Source organism: Leptinotarsa decemlineata, unplaced genomic scaffold (genome assembly GCF_025532065.1).
Source record: "Leptinotarsa decemlineata unplaced genomic scaffold, Ldec_3_MD MMD2_tig00026294_RagTag_RagTag, whole genome shotgun sequence".
In the NCBI taxonomy this organism is placed as follows: domain Eukaryota; kingdom Metazoa; phylum Arthropoda; class Insecta; order Coleoptera; family Chrysomelidae; genus Leptinotarsa; species Leptinotarsa decemlineata.
In genome coordinates, this window is record NW_027412674.1 from 10,323,561 (window position 1) to 10,347,005 (window position 23,445).

The 23,445-nt window shown below is 38.4% G+C and overlaps 1 protein-coding gene across 1 annotated transcript; it reads right to left on the reverse strand.

The window, feature by feature from the left end:
• Window positions 1–851: 851 nt before the first annotated feature.
• Window positions 852–20,804, reverse strand: LOC111511248 (lipase member J). Its single transcript, XM_074180340.1, has 5 exons — window positions 20,743–20,804; window positions 14,872–15,121; window positions 9,858–10,010; window positions 3,278–3,502; window positions 852–1,152 (listed from the first exon to the last, which is right to left on the reverse strand). Exons 2-5 carry the CDS (start codon window positions 15,109–15,111, stop codon window positions 997–999), a joined length of 774 nt encoding a protein of 257 aa, XP_074036441.1. The 5' UTR covers window positions 15,112–15,121; window positions 20,743–20,804; the 3' UTR covers window positions 852–996.
• Between the last annotated feature and the right edge of the window lie 2,641 nt (window positions 20,805–23,445).

A 23,445-nucleotide genomic window follows, 5' to 3' on the forward strand; every position in this document is an offset into this window, starting at 1 on the left:
TGAGGTTTGAAGGGTTACTTTTCCCTCTGCCCCATAGAACCACTCTATATCGTCGATCCTTCACTTATAACATACATAGTTTGTATAATAATATTCCACAAAAATGTAAAGGTACTAAAGTTTCCTTATTTAAGTGCTGTTACAAAAAATATCTCATCGCTGCTCAAGTAGGAAGTCATTGATTTCATAGATTTCACACTTCTGAAAAATTTCAGTATGAACGTTCAACATGTTTTCTCTTCCTCTTCCCTCTTTTCTTCCTCTTCTGTTTCTCTTCTTTGTTTTCGTTTTTTCTCTAGTTCAGTTTTCTTTTCTCCAAGGCAAGAACTAAAATCAACAGTACCGTTCCGGTATATGTTATTTTTAGCCTCATTGATAGTTTTATTTTATCAGTTTTATAGACTGAATAATTATTTTATTTATATGTAGAATGAATATTATATTTCAATATATATCACAAGGAATCAAATACCTCAGGGAATTTGAATTATGTTTGACACCTAATCAAATTGATTAGTTGAGTTTTATTCATGAGAATTGATTTAATTTAGTTTTTTGTTTCTCTGTCGCAACTGGTTTATGAAAATTACTTCCGACTAGAGGAAGGACAATCAAACAACACCGAGGACCTTCGTCTGGCACTCAACAATAAATCCTTTTCGCAAGGCCCACAATCATAGTTGGACAACTCTCAAAATTAAACGCATCCAATGAATAATTCAGGTAAAATGTGGACCTATTTTTAGGTTATATGAGATTTCAAGCATTCAAAAATGCAATATGTTGTGAATTAGAGTATGGTAAATTTAAATTTTTGAAGAACACTGATAATTACCAGGAAAACTGAAAACTTGAAATGATGAAGTCATTTTATTTCTAATACAACACAATAACAGAATAACACCTACTCAACACCTACCATGTAGATCGTCTATTTTGAATACTGTTAACAGCTTTTTATCGAATCCACTTTTATTCCTCATCATCAGTATTCATTCAAGTTTTCGAAATACCGTTCATGACTTTCAGCAGTGTTCCATAAAATTCTTCTAGGTTTTTTCCTAGAAAAAATTCATTATGGGTATAGTCGAAGTAATGTATTGAAGTGGGAACTCCATTCCTCTTCATTTCATTATGCAAATTTTCGACATCCTGAAAAAAAAATTCATTAATGAAATTCGTGAATTCATTGGGGAAGAGTTATGATCATTGATATTTTTCAAATTTTCCATTGAATAACCACTTGTTTTTGTAATATACTTGTATCCATTAACATTCATAGGTTACTGGCTAATATAATATTCTGAGTGGAGGCTAATATTTATACTATTACACATGAGATGAAATTGGCCGATACTTCATGAAAATCCATAACTAATATATTCAAAAAACAATTTATTGAGGGATTTTCAATCAACAGTTTCACAAAAACGCAACATGCCAAATCAATTAGGCAAAAGGATAATGAAATGATTTTTACGAGAACAGATAAAGATCGAACGATTATTGCATTACACAAAAATGACTACGTAAGTAAAACCCTAGATTTCCTAAAACTATGTACCAAAAAAAGGTTAAGGAAACCCTTAGGACAGTATAATTGGTTGTGAATGGAAAGGATAAATGTAGAGCATTGATCATGAATCCACAACCACCAAGACTGTATTCTCTTATTGAATTACACAAAACCAATTTCCCGATTAGACTTTTGGTGTCGTTTGTAACGGCACCTACTGTAAAAATCTCAGAAATCCTCATAAAATTGATTCAAACCTATACCAGTATTGAGCCGAGATTTGGTATAAATAATTCTCATCAATTAGTGAACAATATTAGAAACGTATTTCTTCCCGATAACGCAAAATGAATATCGTATGATGTCCATTATTTCCCAGTATTTCGCCAATTGTAACCATTGGACTGGTTGAGCCTTTCTTAGACAAAAACCACGTGAATCCACTACTAAAACAGAATATTTGAGATTCATTACTATTCGTCTATCTCAAAATTATTTCCATTTCGACGAAAACATTATTCTTGCAGTGGAGGACTAATAATGGGGAACCCTTTGAGTCCTTTACTGGCTGATATTTTCATGGATAGCATAGAGTATGAAATCCATAATAATCAGGTAACTAACAGTTTCTTGTACTGGTATAGATACGTAGATGGCATCTTCGTCTGTTTTACTGGTACAGATAGGCAATTAGGCAAGTTTGTTGGATATGCCAATTCCATCCACCTGTCAATAAAATTCACCAGTGAAAGTAAAGTGAATAATTCAAAAAATTACCTCGACTCAACCGTTACGGAAAATAGCAATAAACATGAATTTGCAATTTTCCACAAACCGTCTTACACGGTCATTATCACACATAACTCCTCAACCCACCCTTACCAGCATAAAGTTGCTGCATTTAATAGTATGCTTCACAGACTATTGAATATTCCACTGTCTGAGAGTAATTTCCATCGCGGTTAACAACAGTTATATAGTAGATATTATCGACTCCATTGTTCCCAAAAAACTACAAAAGTAAGCTATGGATCTGGTCTACCCAAACTCAAGATGCGATAACGTCAGTTATAGGAAATTGTCATATTTGGGTAAACCAACCAATAATATTGCCCGTTTTTTCAATGAAGAATGCGTAAAGGTAGCTAACAGAACGAATATTAGCCTGAAAAAATTTATTAAAAACAATAAAAACAAAACTTCGGTATCGGATAGATCAGTATATAAGCTGACTTGTGGCTCTTGCCCAAAACTGTATATAGGCCAAACAGGGAGAACGTTTTCCAAAGCATTAAAGAGCAAAGAAGTAGTTTTGTAAATGAAAAGACCAATTCCACATTTGCAAACCATCTTTTAGCAGAAGGACATGAGTTTAATCATGAATACGACATATTACATTCAGAAGAGAAGGATTCAATATCTGCGTATGATAAATCATCGCAGAGCTCTTCCACCCAACCGTGAGACAAGAAAAGAACAGTATGCGATCAAAAACAATGCAACAGTATATACAGCAAAATTGAAAAAATATATATATTTTTTGATCTTGGAAAAAGGTTGATTGATTTCGACATATTTCAATTAGTTGGATTTATTTATTGAAAGAAGATATTTTTTTATCTTGCGTTTGAAGCTTCCTAATGGCGCAGGTTTATATTCAATAGGTATTCGTTATATGAGTAGGCATTATATTGTTTTTTCATACAGAACAAAATCATCTACTCTTTCAAACTAATATATTCCCAGACACAAGTATCTCACCTTTCTGGTTCCCAAATAATCTTTGAGTCCAACAAAAAAATGGATGGGTAGGGACATTTTTCCACTTTCATAGAGTGGAGGTGAGGTTGAATTATATTTGAAGATATTCTCGCTCCCATAATCATACATTTGGATATTTCCGGAAACTATGCACTGTGCAAAATGGCTTAGCGTTTTCAGCGATACACCTCTTGGAAAATTATTGAAGAATGAGGGGTAAATATCCTAAAATATGGAAAAAAAATCACATACTGATATAGTGAATGAACTCGTAGAAGAACTACAATGAATATTTCATAAATGAAGATGTTCCCCCACTCAGTCAAGTCAGTTTGGTCATTATTACACCTTGGTCAAAGACGAAACGGACTGGTTTAAGTTTGACGATAGTCGTGTCAAAAAGCAAATGCGTCACTGGAATCAATGAAGTCGCCCGGGAGCGACAATTACTTTTCATTGTTGTTTTTATGTTCATTGTTGTTTCAATAGATTTTCAAATTAAAAAAAAAATGAAATAAATTTGTGATGCACTGTTTGGAACCGTTGATGTGGTAATGGATATTACTGGAGTTTTATTTCAACACCAAATCGTTAATTCAACATTTCGACACGTTTTTCGATAACCAAATAATCATCTTTGGAAGGAAATTCAATCAGTTTAATCTTCCTCTTGAAGATGATCACTTGGTGATCGAAACATGTGTCGAGATGTTAAAATAACGGTTTGGTGTTGAAATTGAACTCGAGTAATATTAATTGAGGTTGAGTTAGGAATGCTGAATGAACAATTCAAATGATACAAAAAGAGTGTAGTCATCTTCTACCGAAATAACGTAATCAAAAATTTGATTTCCTCATACAAAAATTTTGTGCCGAAACGTTTTTAATTATTATGTCATGGATCGATGAGATGAAATAAATAAAACAAAAATCTGAAGAACACGACCAAAAAACTCGGAAAATAGCTTCAACACTTCATTTCATTTTTTAAACATGATTTTATGTGATGGATCAATGAAATGAAATGAATAAAACAAAAACCTGAAGATCATGACAAAAAACTAGGAAAATAGCTTTACTATTTGAAATTGATTGATGAATTGATTCATTTCATTTTTTAAACATGATTTTGTTCAACTTTGTGGCTTTTGAAGAATATTGGTAACCAATGCCGAAAAAATAAATCAAAAATACAATGATATGATCAACAGTTCAATGATAATGATCAATTTTATTGAAACATGAATGGGAAAATAGGGTTTGGGGTTATAACTAGGATATAACTATTTGAGGGTTCTAATTTTATTAGCTTCAATTTCATCTGAACTATCACAGAGTCTAATCTCGTTTTCATTCGAAATTGTAACCAACTGAATGAAAAATCAGTTGAAATATGAATCTGCCTAAATTTAATTTAGTTAAATCAAATTGAAACTAATTGAATTATTCGATTAATTTTACTTCATCATGTTTTTTTGTTATTTCACCAACATTTACTTTTATTTTATGATGTTGAAACCTAGATTAGGTCCTAGTTTCAAGTTATGCTACTGTATGACTATGTATGAAAAAATTCTTGAATGAGTGATAGAATAGCGTGAGCTGAACTCCATAAAGAGGAAAATAAACACCATATATTATTATTATTATTATATTTTTTTTAACCGTAGTTTGCGCTGGTCGGGCCCTATCCCCCGAAACCCCAAAATCTTCGGCAGGGTGCGCCAGCATTATCTATCAACGACCACATTCCACACCGTGGGGTTAGTGATCATTGGGTCCGAAAATCATGTGCAATGAGCAAGCGCAGTGAGCCAAGAATAACAGCCTTCTGCATCTGTCTGTCTGAAATTTCTGCCTTTGTACGGCAAGCCGGTATGATTTTAAGATTCGAGAGTGGAGAGAGCATCATTTCACCAAGAACTCCAATAATCAGAACAACCAACTTGACAGAGAGGTCTGTATAGTATTTTTTTTTTCATCGTAATGTGCGCTGGTCAGGTCCTATTTCCCAAAGCACTAATACATTCGGAAGGGAGCGTCAGCATTATCAACCAACGATCAGTCCCCATACTGTGGGGTAAGTGATCATTGGTTTCGAAATTTATGTGCCCAGAGCAACCGCAGTCAGCCAAGAATGACAGCCTTCTGCATCTGTCCGGCTAAGATTTCTGCCATAGTGCGACAAGCCGGTATGGTTTTGAGATTCGATAGTAGAGAGGGCATCATTTCACCAAGGACTCCAATAATCAGAACAGCCATCTTGACACAATGGTCTGGATATTTTATCAGATTCTCTCTCTCTTTTCTGACGATATTCTTCTCGCCAAAAGCTGAAAACTCCACGACAAATATCGTCATGCTCTGGTGATCAAAAAAGACCTAATTAGGTTTATTAGGTTGTATGAGCCTGAGGGTGGGGAACGAATAGTTCCAATAAATTTGGCACGTCCCGTTCCCTACAATGGATTCAATATCCACTGGAGCGTAGGACAACCGGTATCTCATCAATACCGTAAGAGTGCCGTAGATGGTAATATAGCACTCTTAGGGCCGCGTTATGTCGATGGATATAGGCCGAGACCGCATATGCTGGACTGGCTGATAACCAGTCCATTAAGGTCTCGAGCGCCTCGCGTCAGGCCCTGCACCTTGTGTCACGAACCTCTATACCATCACGCGACTGCGTTAGACTGAGGTGTTGAAGACATCATCCTGGCAAGCCATGATGAACCCCTCAGTTTCCTACTTCAGCCCACTCGACCTGAGAAAAGCGAACGTCAGGCGCTTTGATAAGCCAAGGTCTCCAATGTTATCGAAGAAGACCACATGCATTGGCTTATCCTTGTGTTTCCACAGAAGTGAGATGATCTCTAAGGCTTTTATATGAACTTTTTGCTGAACGAGTTCCAACTCGGTGACAGAGTTGTGGTTACCTCATTCAGTGTCGAAAAATAAACCGTGCTGCTCGGGCAGCTGCCCTGAAGAGAAATGCTGCAATTCCTGCTGTCTCATAGTCACGGACCATGCAGAGAAGGGGGTCCAAACTCCTGATGACATTACAGGCCATATTCAGTACCATTCTGTCATGTAGACATTCCAAACTCAAAAGTCTACGGCCTTCCTCTTGTTGGGGGAAGTACAACCGCGAAACGAACGATTTGGGATGCAAACTCCTACAGAGATGCATCATTTTTCGGGTCTTTACGTCGAGTTGATACAGCTCCTCCCGAGTCCACTGCACTACTCCAAACGAGTAGAGTAATATTGGAACGGCAATCATTTTTGTTGCAGCAACTTTGTTCTTCTCCGACAGTTCGATGATCTGTCGAAGTTTGTTGTGATACTTGCTGCGGAGAAAAATATTCACTGCTGTTACCTCTTGTGAGTGGTATTATTATTTTTATTATTATCAATATATATTGATGAAAAGCAAACGTGTACTTTCGATGATGTCATTAGAAATACATCTGACAAAAATACTCCGTATCATTTGCAATATTGTGAGCTATAATTTTTCTTCGAATATTGTGGAGTTATCGAAAAGGATCTAGAATGAAAATTTCAGTTGTAAAACTGCCTAATCGTTATCATGAATGAAAGAGTTTCGTCAGATCGATCTTGAATGATCACAATAATCTTTTTTGAACAAACATTCCCAATGGATCAATGCCGAAATAATGTCACTCATACATCACAAAAAAAGACTCTGGAAAAGATACAAAAAATCAAAAGCCACAAAAGATTACCAAGCTCATTGAAATTTCTCAAAACACTTGGTATCAACAATACAATCTTCACGTCGTGAATTCGAAGAATCTATTGCAGACTCTGAAAACAATAAAAAACTGTACAAGTTCATACGATTCAACTTGAACACCAAAGTAATCATTCCGCTCCTACGAAAACCTGACGGTCCCTTGTGTTCTATAGACATCGAATCAGCAGAGATTTTGGCCAATTCTTTTACAAGCTTCTTCATGGTCGAGCCTCCACATGACTAATTACCAAAAATTATAGCAGAACGACTACGTGATAATCTGACTAATGTGTCGTTTACTTCGGAAAAAATTGAAAATCATTTATTGAACATTAAATCGAATTTATCTTCTGGTTTGGATGGAATGAGCCCCTTTTTTCTCAAAAACTTTGCCGAAACTCTCTGCTCTCCGTTGTCAACAATTATGTCAGTTTCTTTCGCAAAATCTCGCATCCCACGGGCTTGGAAGAAGTCATCTGTCACCGCTATTTTCAAAATAGGCGATAAACTCAATCCAATTAACTACAGGCCCATTAGTCTTTCATCCATACCTTCCAAAGTAATGAAATCCATCATCGTAGAAGATATGTCAGAAAACGCAAACCACCAGAACAACATGGTTTCGTCAAAGGTAGATCAACCACCAGCAATCTACTACAATGCATGAACGATTGGACGACAGCTTACGATAGGAAAATACGGACAGATAGCGTTTATCTTGACTTTGCCATGGCTTTCGACACAGGGTCCCAGTGAGGAGGCTAATGCACAAACTTGACACACACGGTATTCGAGGCCAACTAAACCTATGGATTGAAAATTACATGACAGATAGAACTTTCTCGGTCAAAGTGGGTCACTCTTTTTCTTCGCACAGACAAGTCACAAGTGGAGTTCCCCGGGGATCTGTTCTTGGCCCGCTCCTCTTCGTTGTTTATGCAAGTGATCTTGCTCTTCACATGAAGTCCAGCAAATCGTTCTATGCCGATGATACTAAACTGTATGGAAATGCCTTAGTCGAACATCATTTCCTTGAAGAAGACCTCAACTCGATTAGTCAGTGGTGCGAGGATTGGCTTCTACCTCTTAACGTCGACAAATGCGTCGTAATCGACAAGGAAAGAGCAATCCACTCCATACGTCAATCATCACGTACATTGTCCTCACATGTAGACTTGGGAGTGATTAATAATACCGACTCAACTTGGTCCGAACATATAACACCCACATGCAAACGCGCAAACACACTGATTTACCTCATCCGCAAAACGTTCCTCCATCTATCATATTCAAGTTCCATAAAACTCTATAAAACCTAAGTTCGTCCAATCATGTAGTATGCAGGTCCAGTGTGGTGTTCTGTTCTGGTGCGCGATAGGGACTTGTTGGAAAATGTACAGCGTCGAGCCACACGTATGACTTTTGGTGAAGTGCGTCCAACATGTTGATATCCTTCGTTTTCAGGCTTACATAGAACTTTGTCCTCAACCTTTATTTATTTGTAATAATAATAATATCCCCCGCTTCTCGTTTCCCACAACGGATTCAATATCTGCCGCTCCGGGGGATATTGAATCCGTTGTGGGAAACGAGAAGTGCCGAATTTATTGGAACTATTCGTTCCCCACCCTCAGGCTCATACAAGCTAATAAGCCTGATGTAATCCTTCTCGATCACCAGAGCAACAAGATATCTGTCGTGGAGTTTTCAGCTCCTGGCGAGACGAATATCGTCAGAAAAGAGGAGAAAAACGGATGAAATATCGAGATTTTCTTTTCGAACTCCGCAGACTCCATCCAGATCACTATGTCAAGATGGTTGTTCTGATTATTGGAGTCCTTGGTGGAATGATGTCCTCTCTACTCTCGAATCTCAAAATCATACCTGCTTGCCGCACTAAGGCAGAAATCTCAGCCGCACAGATGCAGAAGGCTGTCATTCTTGGCTCACTGCGTTTGCTCAGGGCACATGATTCTCGGACCCAATGATCACTTACCCCAGGGTGTGGGGAGTGGTCATTGGTTGACAATGCTGGCGCGCCCTCCCGAATGTATCGGGGCTTCGGAGGATAGGGCCTGACCAGCGCACACTACGGTGAACAAAAATAAAATAATAATAATAATAATAATACTCTTACGGTAATACTCTTACGGCACTCTTACGGTATTGACGAGACACCGGTGTTGCCCTAAGCTCCGGGGGATATTGAATCCGTTGTGGGGAACGAGAAGTGCCGAATTTATTGGAACTATTCGTTCCCCACCCTCAGGCTCATACAAGCTAATAAGCCTGATGTAGTCCTTCTCGACCACCAGACCAAAACGATATTTGTCGTGGAGTTTTCAGCTCCTGGCGAGACGAATATCGTCAGAAAAGAGGAGGAAAAACGGGATCAAATATCGAGACTTTCTCTTCGAACTCCGCAGACTCTATCCAGATCACTCTGTCAAGATGGTCGTTCTGATTATTGGAGTCCTTGGTGAAATGATGTCCTCTCTACTCTCGAATCTCAAAATCATACCGGCTTGCCGCACTAAGGCAGAAATCTCAGCCGCACAGATGCAGAAGGCTGTCATTCTTGGCTCACTGCGTTTGCTCAGGGCACATGATTCTCGGAGCCAATGATCACTTACCCCACGGTGTGGGGAGTGGTCATTGGTTGATTATGCTGGCGCGCCCTCCCGAATGTATCGGGGCTTCGGGGGATAGGGCCTGACCAGCGCACACTACGGTGAAAAAAAAATGATAATGGTAATAATAATAATAATAATAATGTTGGATATTTTGAATGAGTTAATGAATTTAAAGAGAAGTTATTACCGAAAGTAAGTCTTTCCGTGGAAATCCACAAGCCATTGATAACAACATTTCACAAAACATTATTCCTGGATATGTTCCACAGAAGGTACTGGAAATATTGTTGAAAGCTGAGTCATACCCTGTTTTGTGTATTCCGGCTTTATTCAGATATATCTGTAACGAATTACTGAGTTCATTTCAAAGAAAAAGTGTTATCCGTTCTAGATGCAAACTGTGATATACAATGTAACACATAAAGTTTGCGACATATGGAAGGGTTTTTTATAGATACATATGATGAAAATTTGACTTCGCAGTTATTTTGTGCTTGAAAAATGCTACTAGAGTAGCATATGACAGAAAGAAAGAGGATATTTTGAGAGGTTTGGAAATCTGTCAAATTTGAGATTTTTTCGAAAATATCAAAAAAACTTTTTTTTTTTTAAATTTCGGAAAATGCCAAAAAAATTGCTCGGTTTCCAATTCACACCCTTGCTCGAAATTTGTACTATCGACTGTCACTTCGACTTTTTTCCAATTTTGTTAATTTTTCGAATCTTTCGCTCTATTGATTCAAACGAATCAAATTCCATGTTTTTGATGAATACGAGACGTCAATATCATATTTTGCCCAGAAAATACCCGCATTGACCTGTTACTAGAAAAAGAAATAAATACACCTCCAGATATTCGTCTTTGTTGTAGCAAAGTTCATCTGGTTTTTCCATTTCATTGTTGAAGTGATTTGGATTTTCAATGTATGGACGTTGTAATCGAGTAAATGTATTTCTCTTCATTCTTATCACACTCTTGTTATTTGTACATGCCTACTTTCAATTTTCTCCAAAGGAATATGATCCAATTATTTGGTTATGTAATAACACACACACCACACATTTATCTTGAATGAATATTGGTGACGGCATCCTATCACAAAATCTGGAGTATTGTTGGACCCACCAGCGACAATTTCGGAACTAACTGTTCAACGTGAAATTCACCTCGTCTGTCCACAAAATCCTGCGATATAATTTTCTCTCTCATCTTGAAACCAAAATGGAAATCCTACTCAAATATTGAAATCTCTTTCTTTATGAGTGGCTTATGAGATGGAATTTATATTTGGTCAAAATTCTTCTCACAGTTTTTCTGCCAACCTATGTATCTTCACTAATACTACAAATATTAGTTTTCCGTTTTCGACAACGCTCAAACAAACATTTAGTATGTTTGAAGGTAATTGACAATGTTTCATGATGAATTTCACTAGCTCGGACTTCCATTGCCTAATATATGAAATTATTTGAAATCCCTGAAACGACTAAAAAAGAAGAATTGAAAGTGGATAGCTGAAAATAACAATTGTATTGAGCAAAATTAACCTGAAATGAAATAATAGAGAAATAAAATACAAGTGAAAATAAAACGAATCAACAAAAAATAAAAATAAAGAAATAAAAATGAAAATATAAATAAAAAGTTGAGATTCCAAGCGACGTTAGTTCACGACGTTTCGATTGTTAGTATCTACAATCGTCTTCTGGTGATGACTGGACTGATTCCTCCGAGAGATGACTATTTATGGGTCGTTCGAGTACTTTCACTCATCCCCGCTTTACATTTTTCACCTTCACTAGTTCAGTGGGAGATGACCGTTTGGCGGGAGTTGGCCATTTTTCGCTTGATGATTGGTTTCCATATGTTGCGGCTTCCTTGAATTATCTCATAAACCAATGTTCCTCTCTGTGTATGATCTCAGCTTGGGACCACTCGATTTTGTGTTGATGGGTCCAAACATGGTCTGCTAATCTTGATTTGCTGGTATCTCCTCGCTGTGTGTGTTTCTTGTGCTCGGAAATGCAAACATTCAATGGCCTCTTAGTTTAACCAACATAGGATTTTCCGCACTCACAGGATATCTGGTAAATGCAATTCTTGGAATTGCAGTCCGAGTTTGGTGGCCTTGTTTTCGTGAGGCTGCTACGGATAGTATTACTGGATCTGAAGCAGGTTCTGATGTTGTACTTGGAACCAATTCTTCTTATCCTCTCCGATAATCCTCTGATGTAGGAAAGTGACGGCTTCTCTTCCTTACGAGGCTCCTGCTGTCTTTTAGCCAAAGTCTTTGGAGTAGCCATTCCGTTGAAGATCATTTTCGATGATGTCTAGTTCCTTCTTGAGACCTTCCTTTGTATTACAGAGCCCGAAAGCACGGTCTTATAGATTCTTGATGATTCCTTGTTCAGTTGATTGATGGTGATTGGATTCGTGGTTTAGATACTGTCCCGTGTGAGTGGGTTTTCGGTATACAGATGTTTTCCACTTAGTGTCGGTCCTCTTCACCAAAACGTCTAAGAATGGCAATTCGTTGTGGATTTCCTTCGCCATTGTGAAAGTGATGGAAGGTCTCACGCTGTTGATGTGTTTCAGGAAGGCGTCTAGTTCAGTATTCCCATGGTTCCATATTATGAAGGTGTCGTCAACATATCTCAATCAGACTCGAGGTTTCTTGTGGGCTTCTTCAATGGCCAGACTTTCAAACCACTCCATATATATGTTGGCTATGCCTGGTGAAAGTGGCGATCCCATTGTCAGTCCCTCATCTTGTTTTAAGAATTTGTCCATCAGATGGAAATAACAGTTTGGTATACAGCATCCTAGTAATTCCATAATTACTTCTATTCTCTCTTTCAGATTCCCGTCTTCGGATAGCTCTGTATGATGTGCTTCTTCGACCGGAACGTCGGTGTAAAGGCTTTCCACGTCAAAACTGATTAGTTGATCTTCCTGTGTGACTTCAATTGACCCTAGTAGTTCGACAAAATGCCTTGAATTCTTCGCAAAAGACGATGTTTTTCCTTGTAATCGTTGTACCATGGGAAATAAAAATCTAGACAAGTTTTGAGTAGCCGAATTTCTGGAGCTGATGATCGGTCTAAGTGGAACATGCTTCTTGTGGATTTTGGGTAGTCCATACAAGTGGAGGGGCTTACTGTGGTGCGGTGTTAGCGATGATCTGTCTTCGTCCGAAATATAGACTTGATGCTTTTTCAAAATCTTAATTGATACATTAGGGTCTCGTACGATCTTGGTGTATCGTCCATTCTGAAGAACCTCTTCGATCTTCTGTTCGTCGAGAACAGTATCCATCACCACAGTAGCGTTTCCTTTATCTGCAGGTAGGGTATTGATTGTGTTGCCTCTACGTAGGCCATTCAGAGCTCTACGTTCTTCATTGCTGATGTTAGGTGTTGGAACTGGTTCTCGATCCAGCTGTTCTCTGATTTTCCATCTGAATTCTTCTGTCTCGGTCTGATCAATAAGGGAACTGGTGGATTCCATTGCAGTAATTATGTGCAAAGTGGGCACAGATGTTGGCGCAATGGCGAAATTTAGGCCTTTCCTCAACAAGGATTCCTCTATTCCCGCGAGCGGACGGGAACTGATGTTGATGACGTTGGCGGATCCATAGTGATCCTGTTTTCGGTCTGTATTTGGGCATTGTTTCCTCACTAACTTCCCCCACTTTCTGTTGTGTGTATTCTCCATGTCTTGTCGGATCTTCAAGCACGTGCTTTCAATCTTGGCAAAGATTTTTCCATGATCATCTTCCAATGTCTCTCTTCTCATTTCTTCAAATCGTTTCATGGCATCCTGCAACAAAGTTGACCTCTTCCAACGGTGATAATCGATTCGAGTGCTCGGCTAGCGCGCTCCAATATGCGTTTAGCTCTCTCTCCTGGGATTAGCGATTTCAGCAGAAAACCTTTGGGGATGATGTTGTCTCTTGCTCTGCACAAAAAACTGAGGTGAGTCAGGGATTCCAAATCATTTTATATATTAGACAATGGAAGTCCGAACTAGTGAAATTTAAACTTCATTGGATTATGTGGTTTCTTGAAGCGATTGTCCACAGAGCCAGATCCTTTGAATGTTGAATATTCTTCTCACGTTACTGAAGTGAATATTTCTTCCTGGATGCCGGTGATTGAAAATACAAGTAACATTTCGATATGACATACATGAACGATTTCCACTAAACTTATTTGTGAATTATAGAATTATAAATGAACGAAAATCTGTATCTACACAAAACAATTCGATTCATTCGCAATTCAAACCCAAGAATTTGACATTAACCAAAACTAAAAATTTGTTGCAAAAGCCTACTAAGAGAAAATTCAATTTCGATTTGATCAGTATCTACTATTTTCTTCCCGATATGTTGCATTCGTCTTGTAATGTTCAAAATCACGAAATTTCATATTATGTTTAGTACAAATCGCTGGATCGAAAGTCTTTTTAATAGTTGTGGAACTGTAGGTCAAAGTTCACTTTACAGAACAATATGATATTTCGCGTTAGTTTGTAACTGAATTATTGGTCAGAAAAATAATCAAACTGGATAAAAATCGATCAAATAATTTTAAAAAACTGAAAAATACGCTTTCAAAGAACATCGAACTGAAAAGTTTTTTCGTTCGTTATTGTTTTAATCTCATTTAAAAAAAATATTTTCAACTTTTCAGTTCGATGTTCTTCAAGAGCGTTTTTTTTAGTTTTTTGAACTTTATTCATTTTTCAGTATCGTATGCTATGAAAGCGTATATTTTAGTCTTTTCAAACTATATTTATATTATCTAAGCTTTGGGATCAATCAGCCGTATATTGTTTAGAAAAATGACCATTGATATTTTCCGATTCCGGAGAGGGAGCCTAAAAATCAGCTACCAAGTCCAAGGTAGCAGGCGCTCAGAGGAGGGTTACAAATAAGGCAGCAGGCGGGCGTGTTATAATAGAAAAAAACTTTTTTCAAATGAAGAAATACATGTGAAGTGAGTTCGAATTATATCAAGAAGGTTAAGTACAGCGCCATCTGCCCGCAAATAGACCAAGCAATAATGTCGATATTTCTCTAATACAGATCCCAAGCTTGAGAGTTACAAACAAACACACATTCATACATACAGGTGAAGCTAATATGAAGCGCGTAGTATTGAATTCCTTCTCCCAGTCAATGACGATATGCACGTACCTTTAAAATTCTACTAAATGGTGCCAGAAGCGGTGCTATACCTTCCATATTCTTCGTATATATTACCGGAGATAGCGCGATTATCTCTTCCAGATGTTGTGCAGCATGTTTCCTCAACAAATTCGAATAAACGAATGATATTGTTGCTCCCATAGAGTGACCTATATAGATAATTTTTTTTCTATGCCTTGTTATCTTTGATATGTACTCGATCACTGCTGGCATATCATATACTGCCATCTCATGAAAACTGAAAACATAAATGAGATAGTTTCCACTGTAAGCAATAGAATGAGCCAACTTGATAAAGCTGCTATTATAATTTCGCAAGCAATTATTTAGTTTTGACGTGGAAAGCCTTTACACCAACGTTTCTGCCGAAGAAGCACTTCAAATCATACAAAAGTTCCCTTAGTAGTGGGGTGCTGTGTACGGTACTGCTTTTTTCAACCGAAGGACGAACTCTTTGAGTAAGTTGAGGGACTGCCAATGGGATCGCCACTGTCACCAGTTATCGCTAACATATATATGGAGTAGTTTGAAACTCTGGCCATTGAAAAGGTCACAAGAAGCCCTGGTTGGTTGAGAGTTGGTAGAGTCTGCTTGAGATTCGTAGATGACACCTCCATAGTAAAGAACTTTCACCTACAGAGTAGAGCAAAAACAGCATATGTGGCTTATGAGTAAAGTCGAAGGGCCGTGGGATGTACATGGGGTCTTTCATTCCCGTGTGATCACCTGGATCTTCACTGCAATAATAAGACCTATGTTAACGTGCGGAGCCATTGCGTTGGGACCAAACGATCTACAAGCAACGGCCATCCAAAAATTATATCAAATAGAGCGAATGACTTGTTCAAACATCACAGGAGCCATGAGAACAACACCAACCGCGGAAATGAAATGCATCACAGGTCTGACCCCTCTGAACCTGTACGTTAAAGAGGTTGCGTTAATGGCCTAGGTACGATTGCGCACGGCTGGTGTAAACCTCGTGAAGTAGAAATGAGTCAACTGAGGCTGGGCCTACGGCGAGAAGCGCTTACTGCGCAACCTCTGCTGCAGGCAACCAGTGATGCAATTGAACCCAGGTTTGTGTTCAATAAACCCTACAAAATACAGATGAAACAGAACACCGAGTCGGATACTACAAATGCAATACGCATATAAACAGACGGCTCAAAAACCAAAGAAGGCTCATGATGTGGAGTGTACTCCAGATCACTAAGAGCCTAAGGATTAAGTGGGGAATGGGAAAAAGTAGCAGCGTGGTCCAAACAGAACTGGCTGGTATCTCAGTCGCCACAAAAGAAATAAGCAGGAAAGGAATTTCTGGTACAAGCATGACAATCTGCATTGACAGCAGACAAGTTCTATTAGCCTTGAACAGACAACGTGTAACCTCAGGGCTAGTACTAGTGTCCGACCAAGATTTAACCAAAGCCTTGGTAGATGATAACATTATCCTGAGGTGGATTGAAGGGCACGACAGGAGTGAAGGTAATCGCATTGCCGACTTTTTAGCCAAGGAAGCGGCTGGACTGAGAATATTAGGAGTCAGTGACACCTACGGCCTGATGACTTCGACAATTGCGTAACTATCTTGAAGTTCCGCAACTGTCGAAGTCAATCCCTAAAGAGATGGGATTGAATCAAAGGACAGGAGTACAACTCTTCGGGAGGATATACAATGGGTCACATGTGGCATAAGTGTTGTGGACTTAAACTCACCCTCCCTGCTCTACAGATACAGTAAGAAACGATAAGAACACACATCAACTGAAGCACATCAACTGTGTGAGACCTTCCATCACTTTCACAGTAGAGAAGGCAATCCACAACGAATTGCCAGTTTCAGACGTTTTGGTGAAGAGGACCAACACTGAGTGTTAGACATCTGCATAACGAAAACCCACTTACACGGGACAGTATCTGAAACACAAATCCAACCAATATCAATCTACCAAAACGAAAATCATGAAGACTCCAGCATATCGTGCTTTCAGGCCCTTTAATATAAAGGAAGGTCTCGAGAAGAAACTAGGAGTCATCAAAAAATATATTCAACGAAATGGTTACCTCAACGTGATGGTGGAAAAAATTGTGGCTAGAAGACAGCAAAAGCCTCACAAGAAAGAGAAGCCGTCACAACCAGTGCTTGCTTTTCGGTACATCTGAGGATTGTCGAGAAGGATTAAAAAATTGGGTCCAAGTACAAAATCAAAACCTGCTTCAGATCCGGAAACACTATTCTTAGCAGACTCCAAGAATTCCATTTTCCGAACCTTGTGAGTGCGATGAAACTTAGAGGCCATTGAAATTCCACATTACTCAGCCCAAGAGAAACACACAGCGATGAGAAACCAGCAAATAGGAAATAGCAAAGCATGTTTGGACTCATCAACTCAACATCAAGCTGTCCTAAACTGAGACCATAAACAGGGAGCAACACTGGTTTAGGAGAAAGTTCAAAGAAGCTGCATATATGTTGTCCAACGACGCATTCAGTCAAGCTAGCGTAGAGATACGCAGCATACGAAAACCTTCAAAGAAGCGGAGAAACAGTCAAGCATCCTCAAACCGGTGAAGCGGAGAGAGGAAAGAGGGGATAGGTGAAAGCATTCGAATGACCTATGAATAATCATCTCCTGGAGGAATAGTCCAGTCATAACCCGAAGACGATTGTGGATACTAACAATCGAAACGTGAAGTGACTTGGTTTGAAGAACTTATTGAATTTTCCAAATGTTCGTCTGTACTATGTGTAAATTATATCTGAACTTCTCGTCTACAAATAATGCTTCGTATACCTACTCTAATTGTTTCACTTTTTTTTTTTATTAAAAAAAAGGACATGAGCTCACAAGTATTGATCGAGTTGAGCTGAAGTAATGTGAAGTAAGTTTATTGACTACGTTACATACCCAAATATGTTTGCAGCTGGTCATTTACAATCAAATTGAGTTATAAATATTGGACAACACAGCACAAAAATATCTAACATTATCTGCAGTCAGAAAAAATATCTACACAAACCATGATCAACCCACAAATGAAAACAGAAGAAGAAATAATACATTAACTATTCGTCGGCCTAAGATGCAAATGTCCTAACTCCACTTTATGCCAAAATCGAGCTTTCGCTGCTCTCTGGTAGTCAAACGACCACCTCATCTAATGACAGTCGTTTTATCTTCACAATACAACGCGTTTGGAGAATCTCCACTGCAGTCAAATTCAATAAGCAAATTGCCAAACTCCCAGTTCCAACACAGAGAGCAAAGTTTGTGTGTATGTCTTCTCTTATGTGTTAAAATGTACGTTCAAAAGTGAGTAATATTCGATGATATTATTCAAAATGAATCTTGGTGATTTATGGAGCATACAAAAAATAGTTTCAGTTGAAATATGTAATTCTTCATTCAATTTCACCACAAATTTGTTGGTGAGAAGTTAGGCCATCTTCGGTCTTCTGTAGATAGGAGTTTGGTCATCTGCTCTCCAAATTGAATTCAATGTTGCTGGAATCTATGTTATCAACTTTCAGTAAAAACTTACCCACGATTGTTCATAATTATTGACTGTATCTTTTACAGAATGAACAAACAATCAAGATCATATAGAATGCTCACCATGGCGGGTGTCAATTCACAAAATTCATTCAATATAGAAAATAACATAAACCGGGCTAACATTCAAACCACGTTTAGTTCCGCAACAGATACACGGTCTTCAGAAAAAATATCATTTATCAAACCGATAACATCTACTTGCACTAATATAATGAATTTGGATTCTTTACCTCCTGAATTAACTACTAAAAATGTAGTATTCTTTGAGGCATACGATATTCAAGTAGATAAAATGGTTGAAAATAATGATATTGTTGCAATATTTACATCTGGAGCTTCAATTTCTGATGATTTAATATTGCAAGCAGCTGATGAAAAAATAAATCTACTGAATTGTATTTATGAACAAGAAATCACTTTTCGAGGTCTAAATGGTATTCAAGAACCTGATACTCATCAAGAACTTGCCATTGAAGAAGTTAATACTCGAGAACCTGCTACTCATGAACCTGTTACCCAAAAACCTGCTACTTTAGGACCTGCTAATATTCAAGTACCTGACACGTTACTTCCTGACACTTTAGTACATGATACTCTGGAAACTGAGACTCGCGAATATTATGAACACAATAATCAAGATCATGGAAATGATAACCAAGAGCCTAATTCTCATTCTGATTCTAACGACCAGACATACGAACAAAGGAAGAGTGACATGGAAACTGATACCAGTGGCAAAGAAGATCGAGAAGAAATGCCAAGAAATGAAGAAGCAGCTGAAATTTCTCTGAGAAAGCGCAGAAAAAGAAGACATATAGATCGAGCAACCTGGAAAAAAACAAGAATAAATTGAATAGACAATCTGGAAAAAAATGTTTTGGAAAAAAGCATGAGAAGGAATCGGATTTTAATGTACTGAAAGGAGCCAAAGTGATGGGAGCAAGGTGCAACTGTGGGGAAAAATCAGCCTTGAAATGTAAAGGAATATCAGATCAACAGAGGATACAAATATTCGAAACATTTTGGAAACTTTCGTGAAGTGAGAAGAGAATTTTTCTTTTAGTACTAGTTGAAAAACTGCCAATCAAGAGAGCTAGAGATTGATAAGTTGAGAACGAATCAAGAAGAGAATTTTCATACATGTTTCATCTAGAAACAACTACTAGAATCATGGTATGCAAAACCATGTTCTACACAGTAAAATACCTGGATCACACTTTAAAAAATTTACAACATGTTCAGATTATCAAGTCTATTCGATCAGGAAGAGCAACAGGCGATCCTACTGTGACTAATATAACAGCACTTCAGTATAACGAAAATGGCATCATTTATAAAATCTGTCATTCTGAGTCCTGAAAACAATTACCATGCAGTAAGATAAGAAAATTTGGTATTATAATGACTTGCCACTGATGTATCCCTATACCCATGAAAATGAGAAATTTCAGGATCTCATGAGCCTCAAAGTATCCCAAAAGAAGGACTATCATGCTTTCTATGATAGTTTACCACATTTGTAGAAGTTCACTATGCCTCAAATTCAGTTTCAGAGTTGTATGAATAAAGATAACATCCTTATATATAATTTTCCATTATTATTTCCTTCACAGATATGAGGTAACCTAACTCCACAAAAGTGCCTACACAGCTCTTGAATATGGCCAATCTTCTGTATTTAATGGAAAACCTTCACTTTATCATGAGAAAAGTCATAACCCTAATAATATCATAGTATTAATCATCACTTGAGAGAAAAAAAAATCAAGTTTCACTTTATTTGGGAAATGAGAAGTTTTTTGTCTCTCATGTAAAATTTGTATTTTTGGAGTTGGGACATTTGCATCTTAGGCCGACGTATTATCAAAATCAGGTTGTTGAAATATTCATTGACTGACTCAAAACAGTATCTCAGAGGATTGTTTTTCAGCGATTTTTCAAACTTTGATTTACTGAGAACTTTAAACTCAAGAAAAATACGATTATATATGTGCATCAGACTGTCTGATCAAGAAACTCGACTTTTTGTGAATTTCAACTGAAACTGCAAGTATGTATAATGTAGGTAATAGCATTATTTTGAATTTCATGAAAAGATGTTGGAAATGCTCTCTGTAATCAGAGTGAATGATGATTATTATAGTCTTTTTTCAAATCTTGATAATATTCGCAGCTCCCATAGAATTTTCCCATAGCTAATGGAAGAGTGAAAAGAGGAATATGTACTAGTTACATCTCTACGTACTACGTACTTGTGAATTCTTTCATGTCTTAAATTTCATTATCTAGTCGAAATTACCTGTAATCCCAGTAATTTGGATCGGAGGTAGAGAGAGTTGTATGTTGATCTGACTTGACTCCTCCTTTATGAGTTGTAATGGTGACTAACTTTTGTGATTCAGGCGTTAAAACAATCTGTTTGCCCACCCTGTAATTCGCTTCAAATATATTCAATTCTAGGTAGAGGAATATGTTGATTTTCTAGTTGTGGATTAAGGGTGATCGTGAAATCGCCACGTAGTCTAATGCCTCCCTTTCGCTTTAATATTGGAACAACTGTTGCCCATTTCGAAAACTCCACCGGAATCAAAACTCCATTTTGTACCAACCTATTTATTTCCGCTTCAATTTTTGGTTCAATTGCGAAAGGGGCCGGTCTAGCCTTGACAAATTTTGGACTAGCGGTCGGTCGTTTTCTATTTCAAAGATACTTAAAATTTATTGAAAGTTCCCAATTGTTCCCAAATTTCTTTATAAGAGTTTAACAAAAAACGTATTTTGTCAGAAAAACTTTTTTGGGCTAAAGCTACCTGATCGTTAAAATTAATTTTACATATTCCTATATTGAACATTTTCATTTCGTTCCTGCCGAGCAACGGGGGTCCCCCATTTCGAATGACGTACAGTTTAATATGAAATTTACTATTTCATCAGTTCAGACTTTCATTGTCTAATATAATATAAATTGATTTGAAATCCCTGAAAAAAATAAAAGATCAACCGAAGCTAACAAATTCAATAAAACAAAATACTGAAATTACAAGGAAATAACATACAAGCTACAACCAGAAAATAAAAATTGGAAATATTAATAAAAGCTGAAAATTATAAAATATTATTAGCAAAAATGAAAAATAAAAATGGAAATTAAAAGATTCCAAATCAAGTTACGTCTCGACGTTTCGATTGTTAGTATCCACAATAGTCTTCGAGTGATAACTGGACTTATTCCTCCGAGATCTGACTATTTATAGGTCATTCCCTCCCCATGCCGCCTCCCGGGTTGAGTGCCCTGAAGTAGAAGCTTCCCCCCCCAGCTATTTGGCGAGGAAAACCTACTACCCCACTCCATCCACCCCCGCTCTCCGAGCGGTCCTCAACTTACTGATGGGCACTTCAGCAAGATCGACATCTGACCTCTTTTGGTCGAAAGTCAGCCTTTAGGTGCTATTCTTTCGCGATCGGTAAAAAATGTTTTGTCTGACTATTCCTAACTGAATTTTTGCATAGGGGCCCCCAAAAACTAACCGGTGGCTATTGTTATTAACGTCGTGCGTTCCTCAGTGAATCTAAGGATAATTGGATCGCGGTCGAGTTGTTCTGCGGTGAACTTGCTGAAAGAGAATCTGATTAGTATGTTTATCGGAGTCGCCTGACGGCGACTCGTGGGGGCGGTCGTTGATTCTGCTTGGTCGGTTTTGGATGTTTGTCGCTTTCTCGGAACCTGGGGTCATCCATGTTGAACGCATCGTGTAGATCGCGTAGCGCTGGGTTGTTGTGCGATCTGATTCTATCGAACACGCTTCCTGCGTGTTCTCTCATATACACGTCCACATATTGCGTGTCCAGGTCTAAGTCTCTGTATATTTATCTATTTGGGATATAGTACGGCGAGTTTACGGCAGCCCTTACGCTCGCGTTCATAAACGACTGTATCTGCTTCCTGTATGTCTGTGCGCACTGGCCCCTGGCAGTGGAGGCATACAGTATCATGGGCATGAGGACGGTTTTGATCATTAGCAACTTCACTTTTTCCCCATGTTGCTTCTGCGTCCTATGATAGGTGCCAGTCGTTGTCTGGCGTGCCTAGTCATTCCAATCCTCTGCCGTACATGAGACTGAAATGTTAATCTCCCGTCTAAGATGACCCCCAAGTATGTCGCTTTGCTGGTCCACGGAATCTCTTGTCCGTTGAAGGTGACGTTGCCTACCGGTTGTATAAACCTGCGGGTGAACAGTATCGCCTGACTCTTGTCAGGGTTTATACTGATCTTCCACAGGTTGGTCCACTCCTCTAATCTGTCTGCCTGCTGCTGCAAGTATCTTGTAACATGCACTTGGCACGTGGATCTCGCCAGCAGGGCCGTGTCGTCTGCGTAGAGCGCCAACTTTTCAAAGTTGTTCTCCGGCTTGGGCACGTCCGCTGTGTATACGGAGAAAAGGTGCGGCGAAAGGACTGCTTCTTGCGGGACCCCTGCTTCCAGTTGTCGAATTGTTGATAGTTCGTCTCCTACTCTGCATCGGCATCGCCTGTCACCTAGAAAATACTGAATTGATCTTACCATTGGTTTTGAGTATCCGAAATCGCTCATTTTGGCCAGTAGTCCTTGATGTCGAATGACTTGGAGACGTCTAGGAAGATTGCACCGGTGTTGTGTCCTTTGCCGAGGTTGAAGCCTTTATAGGTCATTCGGGTGCTTTCACCTTTCACCTGTCCCCTCTTTCCTCTTCTCGCTTTATTGGTTTTAGCGGGAGATGACCGTTTGGCGTGAGTAGGTCGTTTTTTGCTTGAGGTTTCCATATGTTACGTATCTCTACGCTAGCTTGATTAAATGCGTTGTTGGACAACATATACGCGGCTTCCTTGAATTTTCTCCTCAACCAGTGTTACTCTCTGTGGATGATTTCAGCTTGAGCCCATTTGATATTATGTTGATGAGTACAAACATGCTCTACCATTCCGGATTTGATGGTTTCTACTCGCTGTGTGTGATTCTTGTGC